General features: G+C 45.2%; 5 protein-coding genes across 7 annotated transcripts; 2 read left to right on the top strand and 3 right to left on the bottom strand.

Annotated features, from left to right (window-relative positions):
* Nucleotides 1-99: 99 nt before the first annotated feature.
* Nucleotides 100-4,953, bottom strand: flvcr1 (FLVCR choline and heme transporter 1). 2 transcript variants are annotated; one of them, XM_068649147.1, is made up of 10 exons: nucleotides 3,148-4,953; nucleotides 2,891-3,035; nucleotides 2,417-2,632; nucleotides 2,253-2,320; nucleotides 2,082-2,185; nucleotides 1,907-2,017; nucleotides 1,734-1,839; nucleotides 1,541-1,655; nucleotides 1,406-1,473; nucleotides 100-899 (listed from the first exon to the last, which is right to left on the bottom strand). In XM_068649147.1, the coding sequence occupies exons 1-10, from the start codon at nucleotides 3,799-3,801 to the stop codon at nucleotides 834-836; spliced, it is 1,653 nt and encodes a 550-aa protein (XP_068505248.1). In that variant the 5' UTR covers nucleotides 3,802-4,953; the 3' UTR covers nucleotides 100-833. The 2 variants fall into 2 exon arrangements, with proteins under 2 accessions (XP_068505248.1, XP_049613551.1); XM_049757594.2 differs by having other exon boundaries at nucleotides 2,417-2,557; nucleotides 3,148-4,949.
* Nucleotides 4,954-5,186: 233 nt separating this feature from the next.
* Nucleotides 5,187-7,136, top strand: nsl1 (NSL1 component of MIS12 kinetochore complex). Its single transcript, XM_049757663.2, has 6 exons — nucleotides 5,187-5,447; nucleotides 5,973-6,045; nucleotides 6,115-6,248; nucleotides 6,319-6,373; nucleotides 6,444-6,508; nucleotides 6,572-7,136. Exons 1-6 carry the CDS (start codon nucleotides 5,202-5,204, stop codon nucleotides 6,818-6,820), a joined length of 822 nt encoding a protein of 273 aa, XP_049613620.1. The 5' UTR covers nucleotides 5,187-5,201; the 3' UTR covers nucleotides 6,821-7,136.
* Nucleotides 7,137-8,232: 1,096 nt separating this feature from the next.
* Nucleotides 8,233-14,895, bottom strand: atf3 (activating transcription factor 3). Its single transcript, XM_049757674.2, has 4 exons — nucleotides 10,935-14,895; nucleotides 9,850-10,078; nucleotides 9,603-9,710; nucleotides 8,233-9,380 (listed from the first exon to the last, which is right to left on the bottom strand). The coding sequence occupies exons 2-4, from the start codon at nucleotides 10,072-10,074 to the stop codon at nucleotides 9,075-9,077; spliced, it is 639 nt and encodes a 212-aa protein (XP_049613631.1). The 5' UTR covers nucleotides 10,075-10,078; nucleotides 10,935-14,895; the 3' UTR covers nucleotides 8,233-9,074.
* A 154-nt stretch (nucleotides 14,896-15,049) lies between these two features.
* pex3 (peroxisomal biogenesis factor 3) lies at nucleotides 15,050-17,498 on the bottom strand. Of its 2 annotated transcripts, none has more exons than XM_049757619.2 (12): nucleotides 17,289-17,498; nucleotides 16,927-17,058; nucleotides 16,773-16,854; nucleotides 16,644-16,687; nucleotides 16,456-16,577; nucleotides 16,323-16,389; nucleotides 16,207-16,261; nucleotides 16,008-16,140; nucleotides 15,865-15,935; nucleotides 15,677-15,799; nucleotides 15,508-15,589; nucleotides 15,050-15,429 (listed from the first exon to the last, which is right to left on the bottom strand). In XM_049757619.2, the coding sequence occupies exons 1-12, from the start codon at nucleotides 17,359-17,361 to the stop codon at nucleotides 15,349-15,351; spliced, it is 1,065 nt and encodes a 354-aa protein (XP_049613576.1). In that variant the 5' UTR covers nucleotides 17,362-17,498; the 3' UTR covers nucleotides 15,050-15,348. The 2 variants fall into 2 exon arrangements, with proteins under 2 accessions (XP_049613576.1, XP_049613575.1); XM_049757618.2 differs by having other exon boundaries at nucleotides 15,508-15,604; nucleotides 17,289-17,497.
* A 225-nt stretch (nucleotides 17,499-17,723) lies between these two features.
* Nucleotides 17,724-18,866, top strand: adat2 (adenosine deaminase tRNA specific 2). The gene is made up of 6 exons (XM_049757685.2): nucleotides 17,724-17,933; nucleotides 18,002-18,106; nucleotides 18,206-18,356; nucleotides 18,428-18,534; nucleotides 18,599-18,671; nucleotides 18,749-18,866. The coding sequence occupies exons 1-6, from the start codon at nucleotides 17,853-17,855 to the stop codon at nucleotides 18,775-18,777; spliced, it is 546 nt and encodes a 181-aa protein (XP_049613642.1). The 5' UTR covers nucleotides 17,724-17,852; the 3' UTR covers nucleotides 18,778-18,866.
* The last annotated feature ends 20 nt before the right edge of the window (nucleotides 18,867-18,886 follow it).

Raw genomic sequence — 18,886 nt, 5'->3', positions numbered from 1 at the left:
AAGAGGAAGTGAAAAAAGAAGAAAAAAAGAAAAAAGTTTTTTTTGCAACCCATATTTGAAATTTTTGTCAGATTTCATTAGACATGAAGACATTGACCATGACGTCATCTCCACTTTAATGCTAGCGCCACCACGAGGACTCATTTGGAATAAGCAGTCGATAGGCAAAGAATAAAATTGAGCTTGTGCTTAATAAATGTCAGGAGGTTTTTTTGCTGTGCTGCTATTTTTTCTCAATTTTAAACATGTAACCTAAATAAACCCAATAAGCAAAGTGTCACATGACCATAAATCACGTTTGTATACTTTTTACTTACTTAATCCCGAAATATTCTTCTAATAGCAAAATAAATAAAGGAGTCACAAAAGTAAAATGAATATGCTCCATAGAATTATGCAAAAAAGCCTGCATATTAATGTGCAAAAGCTTGAGAACGTTGATATTTCTAATAGAAAAATTAACTATTCGTCAACAAATAAGTTTGAATTCATCATAAAAGGTAAAAAAGGAAACTGCATTAAAAAAGCTGCAGAAAAGGTCATCATGCTGTACTCTGAGTGACCACAAGATGGCACGCTACACTTGTCTCACGCAAACACACACTGAGCAAAGTATAAAAAGTTGTGCGTCGCTTTTGTGCACCTTGACTGTGTGTATGAAAAGTCTTGTCTGTCCGACGCCGTCCTTCATCCAAAAAAACAACCGAAGGACGTGATGCATTCAAGTAAAGTCAGGAAAAGTCAGCGCTGGCGCAACTGCTCACTAACCGTCCACAGGCGTCCCCAAAAAAAAAAGAATTCCCAGGTTGCCTTTTGCGTGGTGGATGTCCTGGCTACAAGGACGTTTCTCTGGCAAAGTTGAAAGAAGGTTCCACCTTCAGCTTTTCCTCTGCAGGAAGCTGAAAAACACAAACACACATTCTAGAAAAGTGACTTTTCAATGTAAGGCAAAATAAAAATAAAAAATCACCATCCAAGTCATTGTAACAGCTTTCTACTGCTGATTAAAGCTAGAAATATTTTTTTTCCTCTCAAGACTCAGAATAAGAAAAAAAAAGGTGTTCTTTCGAACCAAATGATGAAGTTGTTGTGGTGTTTGTCTGAAGAGGACCACGAGAGCCCATCAAGCTCAAGACTAACGACCTCGGACCAGCCCTTCCACAGCCAGACGACAAAAAAAGCACAAAGACTCCGGCGCCATCTTAAGGTTGCATCCTGGGAAACGCGCTAGCTGGAATGTTCACACAAATGCCACAACGGTGATTCTTTTTTTTTTTATTGTTAAACTTTTGGACTCCAGCAAGAACGCCCCGATAATTTTCTCATTCCTCAAGGCAGAAGGAAATTTGAAAAACGAAGGCCCAATCGATAATCAAACAGCATTTGAAATCTTCCGAGAACTTACCGCCTGTTGCTCTTTGCCGCTCACCCCGATGTTGACGTTGTGTCGTTTCAGGTCCGATTTGATGAAGGCTGGAATGAAGACATTCGTATGAGTGACACACAGACGCGCAAATACGCACGCACGGCGACACGTTACCGGTGAGAATTAATCCCAATAAAATCCAGGCGCAGAGGAAAATGTTGCCCGGGAGCGGGTCGGCATAATCCGTCGTCAGTTTTCCTTGAATCAGCGTGAAAAGGATCCCGAATATCTGCGCACACGACATTAGCACCTTTTTGATCGTCAACCACAGAGTTGTTGTTTTTTTTTTTTTTTAAACAAAACAAACCTGCGCCGAGGTATTGAGGAGTCCGGATGAGGTTCCCTCCGATTCCGGGTAGGTGATCTCCACGCCAAACTCGAAGCCCACGGGAAGATACCCCGTCATGAAGAAGCTACAAAACACCAGCCAGTTCAGCGGATGTGGATGAGACTTTGGAGAAAATTTGCGTGATGACCAACCCGAGTAGGGCTCCTGTGAAGAAGACCACGTAGATGTTGTTGAGGTCCAACGTGAAGGTGAAGATCACCATGCTGATCAAGGTCAGGCAGTTCACCAGCAGCGTGGTCAACCTGCAACCCATGTCATTCTTGGGCAATTTGAAAACGTCTAAATGTGTGCGGGGACAGGACCCACTTGAAGGTCTTGGTGTGGTCCAACCACAGGCCACAGAGGATGGAGCCCACCATGCCTGCCACCACCAAGGTCAGGCCGATCCTTCCCGCGTTCAACTCTTCATTCTTACCAACGCAGAAAATCAGAATGTTCAAAATGCTGGATTTTTTTTTTCTCAGTTTCCAAAGTTACCTCATAGCAGGCCATGATCATCTGGTTGAGGATGGTGGACACCGAGTAGTAGCAGCCCGTGGTTATACCTGTAGAAGAAGCCTTATTTTAAAGCATTCTGAAAACGTTGTGCATATTTTGAAATATATTATATTATAATATATTTTTGTTTGAAATACACTGACCGTAGCTGATGAGCAGCAGGATGAAGGCTTTGTTCTTCATCAGGTTGACGATGGAGCGGCGGTACGAGTAGTCCTCGGGGGGGCCGACGGGCAGGACGGCCTGGGCCTGGCTGGGCGGCAGCGGCGGACGATCTTTCATCACTGCCGCACACAAAAGCTTTCTCTTATTCGCTAGCGCCGTTTTGTCTGTTGGTCTTTGGTCGTTATTTTTGCAGCCTTCGAGGAAGAATGCGAGACTGGATGTGGCGGGGATGACTGAAATTATTTTTCATACAATAGCCGCGTAGGATAGAAGTCAAAACCAGGATAACCGGAAGAGCGAGTATTATTAACGTAAGTTCAAATGAGAACATCTCCTCGTCTACAAGTACAACTACAGTGTTTGTAGTACACACAAATGTTTGGCTGATTTATTGTGTTATTTATTTTTTTTCTGAAGGAAAGTTTGCAAAAATGAATACTGGTTGCGCGCACCTATGATGGTGAGGATGAAGAGGGCGGTGGAGACGGCGGCGGTGCCGTAGAACATGACGCTGATGTTGTGTGCCGTCAGCTCCACATCCTTGGGCGTATTCGGAACCAACACAGGAGGCAACAGGAATCCGATGGCCACGCCCAACTATGAAAAACAAACACATGCAACTTTAATTTTTTTTTTTTTTTTTTAAATCAGGTGACTGAAACAGCCAGAAACGAGCGCATGCGTCAAGACACGCGCTGGACTGGCTCACCTGGTTGCCCAGCACGGCAGTGGCGCAGGCGGTGGACACCTCCTTGGGTCCGAACCAGACGGAGGCGACTCGCGAGGGCAGGCCGAGGATGAAGATCTGCGCCACGGAGCACACCAGCTGCGCCACCATGGTGACCGGGTAGAGATCGCGGCCCACGCTGGCGCACTTGAGCCAGGCGCCGGCGCAGTTGAGGCCAGCGCCCAGCAGCGCGGTGAGGCGCAAGCCGCGGCGGTCCAGAAGCCAGGTGGCCGGGAAGATGAGCGGCACGTAGACCAGCATGTAGACGATGGACAGCCAATCCACCTTGTCATTGCCCACCCGGTAGAAGTGCGTGAACACGTTGGCTATGATCCCGTACTGGATCCACTGGAACGCGTTGATTAGTGAGTACAGACTGAACACGGCCAGAACCGCGAACCGCTGCCAGTAGAGCTTGGTTTCCGTGCGAACAGTTTCCTCGTCCTCATTTTTCTCCTTCATCGGTTGTTTTTCTCCGTCAGGTAGCATCGCGTCGAGTTCGTCCGCAACCTCCTCCGCGTCCCCGGCGCCTCGGGACCCGAGGCTGGCTTGGAGCGCCTCCTCCTCCAGCTTGGTGATGCGGTCAGGTGGAGAGGCGGCATCCACGTGCTCGTGCGCCAGCTCTGCCGCCACCATCGCATCTATTTTCTTTCGTTCTTGTTGCTTTTTTTTTTTTTTTTTTGCTTTTTTTTTTTTAGATTAAATCAACGGGAAGCGGCGTGCTTCCTTGTCACGACGGGACATCGAGTGAGCCGACAATTTCCTGGCAGAGGAGGTCCGCCTTGGTTCTTTGTTATTGGAGGAGGATGGCCCCACGCCGCCTAAGCCAATGAGAGCAGCAGCGGCGAGACACGCACCGGCGCACGCGCAAGGTTGAACTTGATAGGAGGAGTAAGCGTCATTTCTATCATTTTGCGCTTGATACGTATTCTGAAGGGCTACAATGTGTCAAATTCACACACCTCATCAGTGGCATGAAAAGGTATTGCCCAGTCAGTGTGCAGGTGTTCCTTTCCTGCACAGCGTCAGTCCAGGCTGTGCAGAAGCTGGGGTTGCTATTTTATAGGAAGACAATTGCCCCCGACATTGGCTAATCCTAATCTTCATCTCGCCCGAGGAAAGCCTCCTGACTGGCTCTTGAGCTGGGGAATCCTTTGAGCCCGTCGCCCCTGCAAAGTCTCCTGCAATGGAGGCCTCAAGAGCTTTGCGGTCTGGCACATGACAGCAAGTGCAAATCCACACAAAGGCCCATCCAACTTTGCAATGTTTGGTCTTTGTCGTGTGGCTCCTCAGGTGTCTCAGCGCCATGGCAACGGCGGCATCTCCATTCCGGGAACATAGAATGTGGGCCGGAAACTTTCCAAAACAAACAAGTGCAACGGGGCGGAGATGCTCCAAGGATGTCAACGGGCTGCCGGGTGGAGTCGGACGCCCGCAGAGCCTGGGAAAGAGTCCGGAGAAAACATTTGCGGGCGCACCTGCGCTGCAGCCCGGACTGACTGTCTGACCTCTGACACACAAGGCTTCCTCAGCACCAAAGCCTCCATTTTCTCCCCTTTCACATACTGCCGCCACGCTGATCCTTTACAACAACAAGCACCATATTTCACATTCCTGCTGTGGCGCCATATAGACAATGTGTGCACTCGTGGGTCAATAAGGCTGCAGCAAACTACGGCCAAGAGAAAATCTTTACAAGGACGATTAGCAACAAAACTGAGTTATAATCTGATTATTCTGTTCCAAGTCATATGACTTCATACGTGGGTGATTATGGCCTTACAATAAAAAAGAAAGAATATACAATTTAATTGATTTTGACGCAAATGACAATGGCATTACTCAAAACAAAGTTGCTTTTTTTGCCTGATTTCTCCTAAAACTTGATTAGCTTTTGAAATTTGTGATGTACAGATTTGACAAGCAAATGAGTGACGTAAGTGTTTTGCGTATAAAATATATATACATATAATTTTGGATCAAGTGTCGGAACATTTGCGTCCTACACTTGTTCCTCTACGGACCTTCCTAGAGAGATGCAACCGGAAAAAGAAAGCCGTGACGCAACCGGAAAAAGAAAGCCGTTCAAACCAAACATGGCGGCAAAAATGGACGCGCAAACTGCAGAAGAGACAAACGAAGACTTCAGAGTGCGACTGACGTCTAAAAAACAAGTTGTCGAATATGTGCATCAATACAAAGACATTTTGAGCAAAGCGCTGGACGGACAAACGGGAATTTCGGAGGACACTAAGCGACTTTTACTTGAGGAACTGCTGGCAGTGAGTTGGATGTGTTTACAAAAAAAAAAGCTAAAACTAACATTTTGCTACTTTTCTCTCAATTTTTTAATTGCAACTTGCAAGCATTTAATCGTAATTTTTGACTACTTACGAGGGAGCGTCCATACTTGCGTTTGTCCTGAATACCTGGATGCTCAGGTTGATTGACGTATGTCAACCTCGTCAAATTAATACAACTTTATTGACAATAAGGGTAAAGCGTAAAAGATACCAAAAGAATATTTCAATTAAATCTATTAAAACGCTATATGTTGTTTTAAATTAAATAGTCATGACACGACATAATTCAATACTATGCAGACACGAAAATATTGCTCTCCTACATCTGAGCCACCAGGGGGCAGCATAAGCAGTACATTCAATGGTGAGGGCCAAAATATGACAAGAGCGGCAAGACATTGAGCTTCAAACAGTAATAGAGTAAAAAAATATTATGTGTATTTATTTGACAAGAGTATTACATTTGTGAAACACTTCAATCTCGTTTTGATATTTTCTGTGCAGGACTTTGAGGCTGCTGTTCATGCCAACGTGTTGGTGAACGGACAAACGTGGGAGCAGGCTCCACTTGACCAAGGTGAGCAGTGCCAGGTGCAGCGTCGTCCCGTCCATCTAAAATGACACTAAAATGTCTCCTCTCTCCCAGATGAGGACAAGCTGCCTGAGCTGGAGAAGCGAATGGACGACGCTATCGTGGAGATGGCGCGGAAGAGACGCACGTTACCCCCGCAAATCCTGCGCTCAGCCGTGCGCACCCTCAAAGCGGAAAGGCGACTTGTGGTGGGTCCCACTCTGCCTCCCTGTGGGGGGGGCACACATGTGACTGTCTGTCTTCTCACATTTTTTGTAGGACTTTTATGAAAAGCCAGTCAAAGCTCAGCAGATGCTCACAGAGCCTCAGACAGGTAACACACACACACATGCATGTACACACACACTGTACAGCAAAACAACCTACTTGTGTTCTGCCATCAGAGATCTTGATGAAGGACTTGTCAGATCGGGCATCTGTACTGAAGGAACACGCCCAAGTCGTCAAGGTACAATACACACATACACACACATCCACACAGATGCATACTAACAATGTGTGTCTGATCCAGTCCATCCAGATACTTCAGAATCAGGCCAAAGGCTTACTGGAGGTAATTGGCATGAAGCCCAGTCAGATGTCATTGGAGGTGCACCAGGAAGTGTTCGGCAGCAGCCATTTGGGAGAAACTCCACCTCTTTGGCTAAACCACGTCCAGGGGAACAGCAAGTGGAAGAAGCAGTCGGTCCAACGAGACGCGGGGGACGTCCTGACCTCGGCGGGATACATACAACAAAAAGATATAATGAGTGGGAAGTGACAAGTTGTTTTTTGTTCAATTTTAGACTGATCAAGTGGACAGAAGGGCCAAATCATGTAAAGACACATTGTTCATTCTTCTACTTACGTTTGCAAAGCAACAACATGTCATGAAAATAATGATATTCAAAGCACATGAAGTCCACTGAGCAAACATGCCATTTTTGTCATTGTGTAGTTCACAGCTAAACCGCTAGGGGGCAACAAATACAACGGAATATGATGGAAACGGCTCTAATGGCGCATCAAGATTTGACTTTTTTTCAAATCTACATGATTTTACTCATGACGAATAAACGATGAAAAAACCTACAGAACTTTGGTCTGATGCGTTATAAATATAAAAAAAATATATCAACATTGTTTTTAATCATGAAAATGGATAAGACTTTTTGACAAATTGGTATTTTAATAACATTGGAAAGTTGCTTAATACTAATCAGTGTGCTAATATTAAAACATGAATTGATTTTAAAAAAAAAGTGACTATTTTTAAACCTAACCTGATGATCATGTCCCAGTCTGTATGACGGTCAGTTTGAGGTCATCGCATGATTTTTAATCTCGGTCACGGAACAGAGACACACTCCCACGCTTCCTCTTTGCGTCATGGTCATCTTCTTGCAGATGTCAACGACGACGAAATGAAACGTTGGCGTTAAGAGAAACGGGAAGTGAGTGAACAGAGAGTAACATTCACGCATCATCGTTCTGACAAGTTCATGTGCGTGGCCTTTGACCTCATGTTAGACACGTGCATGTGCGTGTCCTTTGACCTCATATTAGACTTGTGTGAATTGCAGCCTGTCAATGTTTACTTGTAACAGGAAGTTTAAGAGGAGAGTGTCCATTCATTCGGATGTCTGAGGTGCAGGAAGGGCAAGAGACTATCGTTGCATGCTCGTGTGATTAAATAGTGTGTGTTATTGATCATAGGTAATGATATTGATTAACCTAAACTGTCAAATCATACGTAACACTTGAAAAAAATATATATATATCTGCTTTGCATTTGAAAATGATCGCATTTTCAATATTCCCTGAAAATCACAATATCTCTTGAGACCAGTCACGTGATATTGGAAGCAAATCCAAACAATTGATCTGACTCACCCTTGCAGGTACAAAGTTTGCAAAACGAGCTGAAAGGACACAGCCCATCTGTCGCAGCATCCAGCTCCTCACACGTGAAAAAATAAAGCACTGCGAACTGTGGCCGGCTCCATAAACAGGAAATGACGTAGCAAGAAGCCAGGCACGTCCTAATAAGTGCACAACTATCCACGTTTTGAGCCAGAGAAAATAATTCCAACCTTTATCACCATTAACATATATTACAAATAACACCAAATTTCTACTTTTTAAAATAAATAAATAAATAAATAAATAAATAAATAAATTTTGTTTCACGCGTTTTTGTGGTTTGTCAAACAACGTTTTATTCAACAAAGTGAAAAAGAAAACGTGCCGGTCTTTGACCGACTACATATTGAACATTTTGGCTCAAAGCTCCCATGGTCACATGACCAAACAGTACAAAAGGAAGAAGTATAAAATAACATTTTAGTAGCTTTGCCACACGCGCGCGCACACACACACACACACACACGCACACACGCACGCACACACGCATGAAACAGTGTTTTACAAATGGAGACATATCGTACAACAAAGACATTTTTGTCGACATCGGTAGCTGTCGAGTTTTATGCTGTCGGAATCATTACGACTCACTCGGGACGCAACTTGTAAGGTCCTGAGTGATTACAACATGGGCAATTAGCAGCATTTTGACAGTTTACCGTCTGTCTTGAAATAAATAAACAATAATTTAAAACAATGACTTTTCTCACTCAGCTTGTTTGTGCATCGCTGAGCAGCAAGTAGTGGTGCAACAGTCACAGTGCTATCTAGTGGACATGGCACAAAAAAACAAAAGTGCTCCAGCTTGGCCTTGGACGGGAAAAGAACGATGAAAAGTCCAGTTTTCCATGCAGGCGACTTTGTCCAGTCAGCAGCTCAGGTTCGTGGGGTGAGGGGTCGGCCGTCCTCTGCGCCCCTTAGCAGCACTGAGGACCTCTCACAAAACATTTCCGTGTTCTTGTGGGGCTAGACAGGAGAATTTTGGAAATATTCCAAATGGTAAACTTTCCACAGGTTCCTCATCTTGTGGCCAAGGACACAATGGAGGGAGAGACTGCAGGGGCTGTCGTTTAAAGCTGAATATTGACACACAAGTATTTTGCAGGGTCTGGTCACATGGAGACCGAACACTGGACGTGGTCTAGGCTGAGGAGGTTGCCGGCGTCCAGTTCCTGGGTGCTGGCAAACAGGGAGCCGGCGGCGTCCTGGATGGTGAAGAGGGAGGTGGTTGGGCTCTCCTGGAGGTGGCGCATGAAGAGGTCGGCCGTTTCCTGGTCTGGGGTGCACCCGTTGTGGGCGCGGACGATGCAGGTGGGACGGTGCTGGTTGAGCATGTAGGACAGGTGCTGCTTCTGTTGGTTCAGAGCTTTAATCTGAGCTTTCAAGCTGATGTTGACGCTCTCCAGCTTCTCAGACTCCTGCATACACAGAATGGAGGCCAGACACCGTTAGTTAGGGCTTCATCAATGCTATACTGATGCGCCTTAGGTATTAGCACGAAGCTAACGGACAGTCCAAAGATTTGCCCTAAAAGTGTTTTGACACACTGTTGCCATCATTTGTCACCATTTTTGATTTATTACAAAACCGAAAGCGTGACGAGAAAAGAAGACGCGGCCAACAGTAAGGTCAAAACGTACCAGCAGCAAATATTCCGTCCTGTCCTTCTTCTTTTTGCGGCATTTGGCGGCGGCGGCCTTGTTGTTCTCTCGCCTTCGCTTCCTCCTGTCTGCCTCGGTCTGCGACAGCTGTTGTCATGACAACATGTCATTGAAAAACTTCATTTCACAACAATCAATTGTGCAAACTTTTCACATTAAAAGACGGATTGATGAAATCTGCTACAAGAGCTACAAAGCTACATGAGAGCACCAAAAAGCAACTAACCTGCGACTTCCCCCCGGTGCTGAAATCCGAGCAGGAGCTGGCGCCGTCCGAGCTGCCGTCGGCGAGCGTGGCCAGACTGGACCGGCGCTCGGCGCCGGTCGTCAAGTGACTTAGGTCGTCCAAGCAGAGCGAGCCCGGCGGGGACAGACGCGGGACCGGCGATGGACGCGGGACCGACACCGAACAGCTGACATCGGCCAGCGTCGGGCGTGAGTTCTGCAGCATGAGCCTGCAAAAAAAAAAAAAAGTTCCATTTAGTACGGCATTGTGATCATTTGTTGGCGCCCCCTAGTGGTACGTGAATGAATCACGACCGATGTACAGTTCAGTTGTAGTTCACTTAAGTGAAACACATTTAAACTAAACGTATTAAATGAAAATAAAACAAATGAGTGTTTTATTTTCTCATTTTAAGCAAGATGTTAATGTTTAAGGAACAGATTGTACTTTTTGTACTTTTTCAATATCAAACTCGGGTTTGCTTTGAGATGAACACTTGGTTTCAAATGCTGGACAACTGAATGAGCTGCTCCTTTTATAATGAATACACTTACGGAATGAAAATGATGTCTGGAATTTATCACTGCTGAATTTTTGGGGTGTTTGTGGTGAGGTGCTGAGGTCGGCTCGGAATTTCACGAGAAGTGAAACATTGTGTAACATTGTGAGTCTTTTGACACAAGCGGTGCTATATCAAAAGAACATTTATTTTCAGTCTGGTTCTTATCAAAATAATAAGTGGGATTTTTACGAGTGGGCAAGTCCAAATGAAAAAAATTATTTCACTAATGAACACGTAAACATACGCGCGTATGATGCAATGTAAAAATAAAAAAAAGGAGTTCAAAAAGTTCGAAAAGGAGCAATTTGAGTCAATCAAAAGCACAAATACGTGAAAATGTCGACATTTTCCTTCCTATTCCGAGTCAACTTCCTTTTTGGATCACTTTCACCTTTGTAGTCGCTTTACGCTTCAAAGTGAGAAAGGCGAAATTTTGAACAAAGAAAAAGAGGCCACCAAACAATAGTAAAGCTCAAGAAAATAAGAAAAATAATCAAGCCGAATATTCCAGAAGTCAACTTACGTGCGTTAAGAGCGAAGTTGGTGAGAAGAGCGCGAGAAGAGTCGCCGGCTGGTGCGCGTGAGTGTTGAGCCGATCCGGGTTGCGTCACGCTTATATCCACCCAGGCGCTCCTCAGGGGGCGGGACTTAGTGACGTCAAAATCGCTGCGTCATGATGCAATCCGCTCAAGAGCAACCGAAAGAACTTCAGTCTTAACATATTATAAATCTAAAATTTCATATTTGAACATTATTATTGACGCTTTATTCAGTTTCTCCTTTTGTAAAATGACTTACCTTATATTATAAACATTACTGTAGTCAATTTGGACTGCAAAGTCCACTCAAATTAGAATATGATATAGACTATTTATAATAATCTGTCCGAGAAGCTCGGGAAGGCATGTCGGGGTGTTTTGCTTTCCATCCGCTTTTGTTTATTTGTTGAATTCCTCTGATGGCGTTTTTGCTCTTGTGTAATACGGGCTGGTGGGTGTTTCCCTGCCTGCCTGCCGGGCGGGCAGCTGCTCCTTGGCCTGCCAACATTCCACTGGCATCAAGCGCTTGCATCAGGAAAAGAAAGTGACACGAGAGTGACTCCACTTTTTGTCGGGTGCCTTATTATTAGAAGCCGACAAACCGTGCGTGCGTGTGTGCTAATAATACAAACTGATGTACGACGCCTTCATTTAGCTGCACTGTCACACACACGTCACGTACACACACATTTACATCATTTTTTTTCAGATTCACTCTTTGACTCATTGACACCATGTACGGAAACTTCTTAAAAACTCATTCGACGCAATGACAAGAAAAAATGGACAAAGATGGCGAGTCGCTGTCCACCTGCCGCAGTAGAGCGCCAACTACTGCCAAGGAGGATGTGGCAATTTGTTTTGACAAAAGTATCAGTGACTGGGATTGGCAGCTTTCACAAGTATCCAATACTTTAAAAGAAGTCATTTACATTCAAATCAAGAAAAAAAAAAGTAAATAGATTTTAAAACTAGCCGAGAGGACCACTTGAATAGCAGTTGGGAATTTGCGTAAAGTGACCAACGATGAGAAAGGTCAAAGGGCAAATCCTGCGTTGTCACGTCATTCAAACAAATAAACAAAACTAGTCGTTATGGAAACGCTCTCGCTGACAGCTTTAGTGAACTTTGAACTGGTTTCGCTTTCCTTATGACACCGCTCTCATTTTGTCATAGGGATGTTGGGAGAAGAACAAGTGAAAGCCTTCTGCCATCACTTCTCAATTATGATCTGACAAGACAAAGAAGTGACATTAGTCACTTTACGGGATGGAGGTGACAAGGGAGTCACGTTTTATACAAATACCTCCTTCCTCAAAACGTCAACATAAATGTCATTTTTATTTGCTCAATCAAAAATGACATTAAAAGTGTTTTTAAATGATCCTCAATAAACCAAACAATTTATTGTAGCCCACCGGCGTGAAGCGTGTGCACCGCCGGCGTTATTATTTCATGGGCACATCCGAGAGGTGATGTCATGCGCCGGTGACGCCACCTCTTCCGGGAAGCGGCGGATCTTCCGCTGCATCCCCCCCCCCTCCCCACACACACGCTCCTAACAATCCCGCATCTTCCTCATTACGGCCAATCCGGGAAATCAAGCTTCACGGCACCGGGCTCTTCCTACCTTCCTTCCACCTCCCCGTGCCAACGGTCGCAAGAGAGAGAGAGCGAGAGAGCGAGAGAGCGAGAGAGAGAGAGAGAGAGAGAGAGAGAGAGAGAGAGAGAGAGAGAGAGAGAGAGAAGGATAACGTTTGTTTGAACAGCTTCCGATGACATGAGCTAATGTGCGTTGGCCCTATTCAAATAAATAAATGAATAAATAAATGTAAAATAATTGATATTACTCCTTACAATAAAATATCAACATAATAATAATAATAATAAGCATTAGACTCAAATGGCACAGTGAGTTATTGTGTTGGCATCATGTGACTTGACTGACAATTCCTGACATTCCTCACCAAAACAAATGACGACGATTGCTCGGGAATGTAGACGGACGGGTTGGGAGACCTGAGTTGGCCTCCAACATTTAAGTGACGCCACCTATCAAGTTTTCAATTTGAATATGAGACCAAATAAGGTCGCAAGATGCTTGTTGGTGTACCAAAATCGTCTTGAAATGAAACGATGAGGTTGGTTTTGATTGACTAATTAAATACTCGGGGGGTTTTTTTAGGCTTGGGAATTGCACACAGATTGGAAATTCCAATTTGGGTTTTTTGTTTTGGGTATACAAAGAGCAGAGCTAAATATAAAGGAAAACGAAAGGTCAGATTCCTTGCAATTGGGAGGGGGGGGGTCGGTTTCATCACAGAAAGGTCAATAAGAAAACATTCCGGAATGGAACGTTGCCCAGGATTCCCAGACTGGACCGGCGTGGCGTCACACATTCTTCTGCCTCCATGTGTGTTTGTGGGGGTATATTTACATACACACACAAACACACTCGTGCACACATTGTGTGCCCTCCTTTCGGCACGGGGCCATAAAAAAAGCATCAAGAGCTGATAATATGGCGTGATGCAAAAAGGTATGACATCATCCGGCACAGGATTGGGTAATAGCACGATCACATGACTACGGACACGCTTGGCTGCTAACATAGCAATACTGTTTGTGTGCTCAGGTGAGATGACCTCACCACAGTCTTGAATCCGAGTGAGCTCAGATGGCATCATCCAGAAAGCCTAATGAGGGATTATCCCCCCCCCTCCCCTCCGCCAAGAAGCACAGGCCGCTCTCAGCCAATCGGGTGGCAGCCTACGCCACGCTCAATAATGCAGGAATCCGCCGCTAGCGCGTGCGGCACGTTGGGGGGGTGCGAGAGTATGAGTATGATGACGGATGATGTCATCGCACCACACGCCCACTCGTGTGGCCGTAATTTGTGACTCAGCGGGATTACAAGCAGAGAAGAAATCAACACAGCCACGTCACATCTTACTGGCAACCAGGATTTGCTTCGTCTCGTGCAATCTCGGCCAAATATAACATTTCAATGAACACAAAGGCAGATGATTGTCTTTCTTGCACACACACGACCTCTCACCCTTTTCGGTGTGGCGCCAACTACTGGCAAGGAAGACTAACTCAATGGCAGATTTTGGTTTCGCCTAAAGTATCGGTGGCGTGTATCAGCATCTGATACCTTAAAAAAAGTCCGTTATTAGCTCGATACCAATATCAGGATGACTATTCCAATGAAATATTCTCCCATTTTGTTTATGTAAGAATACAGAATATTTTGGCATTGGATGAAAATGATTTGGAAACATGGCAGAAATTGACGACATCATCCCCACTGGCACCGCGCACGCTGTGTCGAAACTTCCATTCATGGGAAGACAACGGAAAGCACACGTGGAATATTTGAACAGGTGACTTGACTGGGCGCCAGGTCAACAATGACAGCAAAGACGCTGATGAAGAGGAAAATGAACAAGATGATGACGACAAGCCAGCATGATGGAAAAGTTCAAAGGAGAAAAGTTTTTGTTCTTGAAAGCGGCAGGTTAAACTTATTTTGGGCTTGGTGTCTTCCACGCCCTCAACAGCGTTGATTAGGAAAGAGATTCGGATTTCCATGCGCTAAGCATGGAAAAAAAAAGTGTGCTCTTGCGTCATCCTGACTCAGCATTTTTCCTTTCCAACTGTGGTATAAAAGCGGTCAACTCTACAAGGTAGCCTACAATGTCTTTATACTGTATCCATTTAATGTATTTCATATCCAATTTTCAATATTAAAATACAAATATTTGTAAATATTAGGAGGAAAAAAGTTCACAATTGTGTGAATCCGTAGATGCAACTATGCGGGATCTACCTAATATAGTATAAATCCGTCATATTTCATTTAAAAATCTAGCATGATGATAATAAAGAACTCATCATCTTGTCATAATATCATACCAAGTAATGATTTTCCCCAGGATTATTCCAAAAGGGTGTTCCATATGTACAACAGCGCCCTCTGTTGGCAGGACCACCAAAACGTTTTAGCAAAGTCTAGTGGATGTTTTGGGTTACAATTTATCAGAAGAGAGCTTAGTTGTATAAAATTAGTTTTATCAAATAACACACCTGGTAAATCTTCTAATAATATTTCTCCTTTATTGATATTAATTCCTTCTCCCTGCATGGCGTCTGAGACTAATCCTGCGGCATCTTAAGTCAATCGTCACCACTTAAAAGTCAAAGCGACCATTTTGTTGATAGCGTGATGTGTCCTCACGTGAAACCACGCGGGTGAGGAGAAACAAAATGGCGGCCGCGTGTCCCACTTACCTGCCGCCTCTGCCAGGGCGTCAAAATACAGTGCATGTCGTAATCCATCACCAGTTGATTTAAAAAAAAAAAAAAAAAGTTGGTCCTTGGAGTGCAAGCATCCTATTAGCGCACTTCCTGTGGCGTGCTGAAGCTGTCGTACACGTTGGCGGCAAACTCCTTCACGTCGTCGTTCAGCAGAAGCTCCTGAAGGATGACGAGTGGAACCTTTCCATTTTCTAGCTTGCTACCCTGAGTGATGATGATGATGATGATGTTTGTTACCTGAGCAAAGTGTCCCGGTGTCTCGCTGCAGATGGTGTTGATCTGACCGTTGACGATGGGGATGATCTTGGCCAGCGGAAGACTGACGGTCAACAGACTGAACATCACGACGAGCACGAGGCAGGATTAGACGTCAATCCGACCTGTGCGCGCACACACGGAAACTAACCTGTGAGGGTCGGCGTCGTGGGCGGAGTCACCGGGCGGCGGGTGGAAGAACTGCGCCAGGTTGTCGAGGAGACGGGCGAATCCTCGCTGCAGGCACGTGGCCAACACCGCGCTGAAGTCAGGACTGAACACACAAACAACAACGTCGACACGGGTGCTTGCTCGCGTGTTGGCTGGCAAGATGGCTACCTGTCCATCATGTCTCTGGTTTCGTTAAGCAGGCGGATGGTCAGGACGTCGCTCTCCGTCAGACTGCAAGCCTGAACGTCATTACACGAGGCGGCGTTTTGGTAAGTTGCGTTGCTTCGGGACAAGAAAGAAGAAAACCGGACCTGGTCGGCGAGGGCGTTGTCGTCGTCGGCCATCATGTAAGAGGAGAGCGGGCGGCAAGACTCCACCTCGGCGCGGATCCAGTTAAGGTGCTGCTCCAACTCCGCCAGACTCAAACTTTGCTTCAGACACATGCTGCGTACACACGTTGCGCAATCGAGTGTGTGTCAGTGCACAATGTTTGTGTGTGTTTCTTCTTACCCATCCAGGGAGTTCTGCACCGACTTCTTCACGACGGTGATCAACTGTGTCAAACCTAGACGCACACAATTTGAGTGAGACATAAAAAAAGTTGCTTGTGAATTTTTTTTCATTACCATCGCCGAGGAGATGTTGAATACTGGACAAGTACTGCTGCTGGACCTCAGGTGGCGCTAGAGGAGTCTGACAACACACATGTTCAACATTTTGGTTTCCAAGGATTTGTACTCTTCTCAGCACGTTGCTCACCGAAGCGGGCTTGCCCACAGAGTTGTCCAGGTAGAGGTAGCCTCCGATGATGTTGAGCTGGATCCTCAGAAGGACCACCAGCATGCAGGTGCTGTACACGGCCACCAGGCTGCGCGTGAAACCTGACGCACGGGATGCCGCCAAATGAGCTCAAGAAATGCCAGCAGAGAGTCACAAGTGCCACTTACTGATGATCTTCAAATCCTCCCAGATGTCCATTTTATTGGCCGGCCTGTCGGGTTGGGGAGAAGATTGCAAATGTCAGCAGGTTCTACATCAAAGTCTGTTTGGGCTTTGCTACTCGGCAACACACTGGCCTGGTTTTTAGGATGGCGGTGAGGCTTTCCGAGTTGAGCTGGTTGATGATGGCTTCTCTCAGCGGAGGCAACATAGACAAAACTGAAACACACACACACACATAAAACACATCTTAACAACTTTACCGCTTTGACTTTTTATTGACTTCCTCACCGGTCATGTTGCACGTTCTCTGGTTGCTCTCAAAGTGGAATTGACGTCTGGCCAGAGCGATGTACTCAGTGGCCTCCTTTTCTTGGAGATCCCTGATCTTGGACCGGGCATATTTGCCCAGGAAATAGACACCTAGTGGGAGGGCAGAATCATATATTGACAAAAACACAACGAATTGAAAACCCTAACACAACAAGAAAGATAATGAACATGCCAATGGAAAGTATTGGAAAGTTTTAAGTACATATTAACAATCAAAACGATCGTCCTATTGGACTATAACCAAATGTCAAGACGACTCAGCTACTCATTCACCAGAATGTAGCATTAGCATACAGGCTAATAGTTTCTACTGTAAATACCTCCAACTACAGCTCCGGTGAAGATAAATTTCCTCTTGTGACGCTTCACAAAATTCCAAACAGACGAAAACATGCTCGCACGCCGAGGAATGGCCAGCGGTATAATCCGTACATTTATCTTTGGACGCGGTGTTGGAGCAACATGTTCACGATACCATGAGTGTCAAGTCTTCCGCTCGGTTAGCAGCATGCTAACTGTCAACAGCGTACCCGGAAGTCGTATCTGACGTAAGCGGAAAAAAGCGGCGCGATTGGAGGAAAGAATGAAAGAAGTGATTGAAAAAAAGTTAAGACAATTTTAATATTAATTATAAACAATTAACTTTTTTCTAATAGTGTAATTTGTGAGGTAACGATTGAATAAAATGATTGAATAAAAACTACTACAAGGAATATTGAAGAATTTAATCGGGTCCGTCCAATATTATCTTCCCCTTTCCGTGCAGCTTCCGGATATTGTACGCCCTGCAGCCGAGCACATTGAACTGGGAGTTGTTGTTTTTAAAATATTTAGTACCCTGCAACGATGTAGTTTTAAAAAGCTTATGCGAGGTTGCCATAGCAATGGAGGATGCGTGCTTTAAAGGTGCTTTTTACCCAACTGATGAGGAAATTGCAAAATGGATGGATCGCGCATTTGACATGGTGACTTGACTGAGTCTTAAAACGTGAATTATTTCAAGTATTTATTGATCGTATGTGCATGCGTGCAGGCCAAAGAGGCTTTGGACAATGGGGAAGTTCCGGTGGGATGTCTGCTGGTCTACAAAGACCAAGTGGTCGGGAAAGGACGGAACGAAGTCAACGAAACCAAAAATGTAGGCAAAAGACTTAAAATCGCCCCTTTTTCACAAATTCCTTTCAATTTATTAAATACTAAGCTGTTTTAATTTGTGACTACTGTGCGTGTGTTTGAGGCCACCCGGCACGCAGAGATGGTGGCCCTGGATGAGCTCCTGGATTGGTGTTGCCATGGCAACCGGGATGCGAGGAGCGTGTGCGAGCAGACAGTTTTATACGTCACAGTAGAGCCGTGCATCATGTGCGCCGCTGCGCTCCGCATTATGAGTATCCTAAGCTCAGTGGTCACTAAATGTGTTCAAATTCCAAACCTTGTAAAATTCTTGACCGTGCGGTGGACATTCCGGTGGTGGCGTATGGCTGCAGGAACGAGCGCTTTGGAGGCTGTGGCTCCGTCCTGGATGTCTCCTCAGCTGAGCTGACTCACACAGGAAGCTCCTTCAAGGTAACTGCAAGTTACCATGTAGACAAATCCACATGTGGGTGACAATTCAGGTGTGTGCGTGCAGTGCGTGACAGGCCACAGAGCGGACGAAGCTGTGGAGATGTTGAAGATGTTCTACAAGCAGGAGAACCCCAACGGTCAGCATCAAACAGACACTAACAACATTCACAAAGTAAAATCATGCACGTAAATTTAAAACTATTTTCTTTTCCAGCCCCCAAACCCAAAACCAGGAAGGAGTGAGACAGATTTTAATTGAATCATGATGTTCTGTTTGTCTTCCGTTCTTTTTTTATTCTTCAGGATACTTCTAATAAAATCTAAATAATCGAGTTACATGTTTGAAACGCGA

The sequence above is a fragment of the Syngnathus scovelli genome, chromosome 20 (assembly GCF_024217435.2).
Source record: "Syngnathus scovelli strain Florida chromosome 20, RoL_Ssco_1.2, whole genome shotgun sequence".
In the NCBI taxonomy this organism is placed as follows: domain Eukaryota; kingdom Metazoa; phylum Chordata; class Actinopteri; order Syngnathiformes; family Syngnathidae; genus Syngnathus; species Syngnathus scovelli.
The sequence above is the reverse complement of the archived record's forward strand: the minus strand, read 5'-3'. Positions and strand labels throughout refer to the sequence as shown.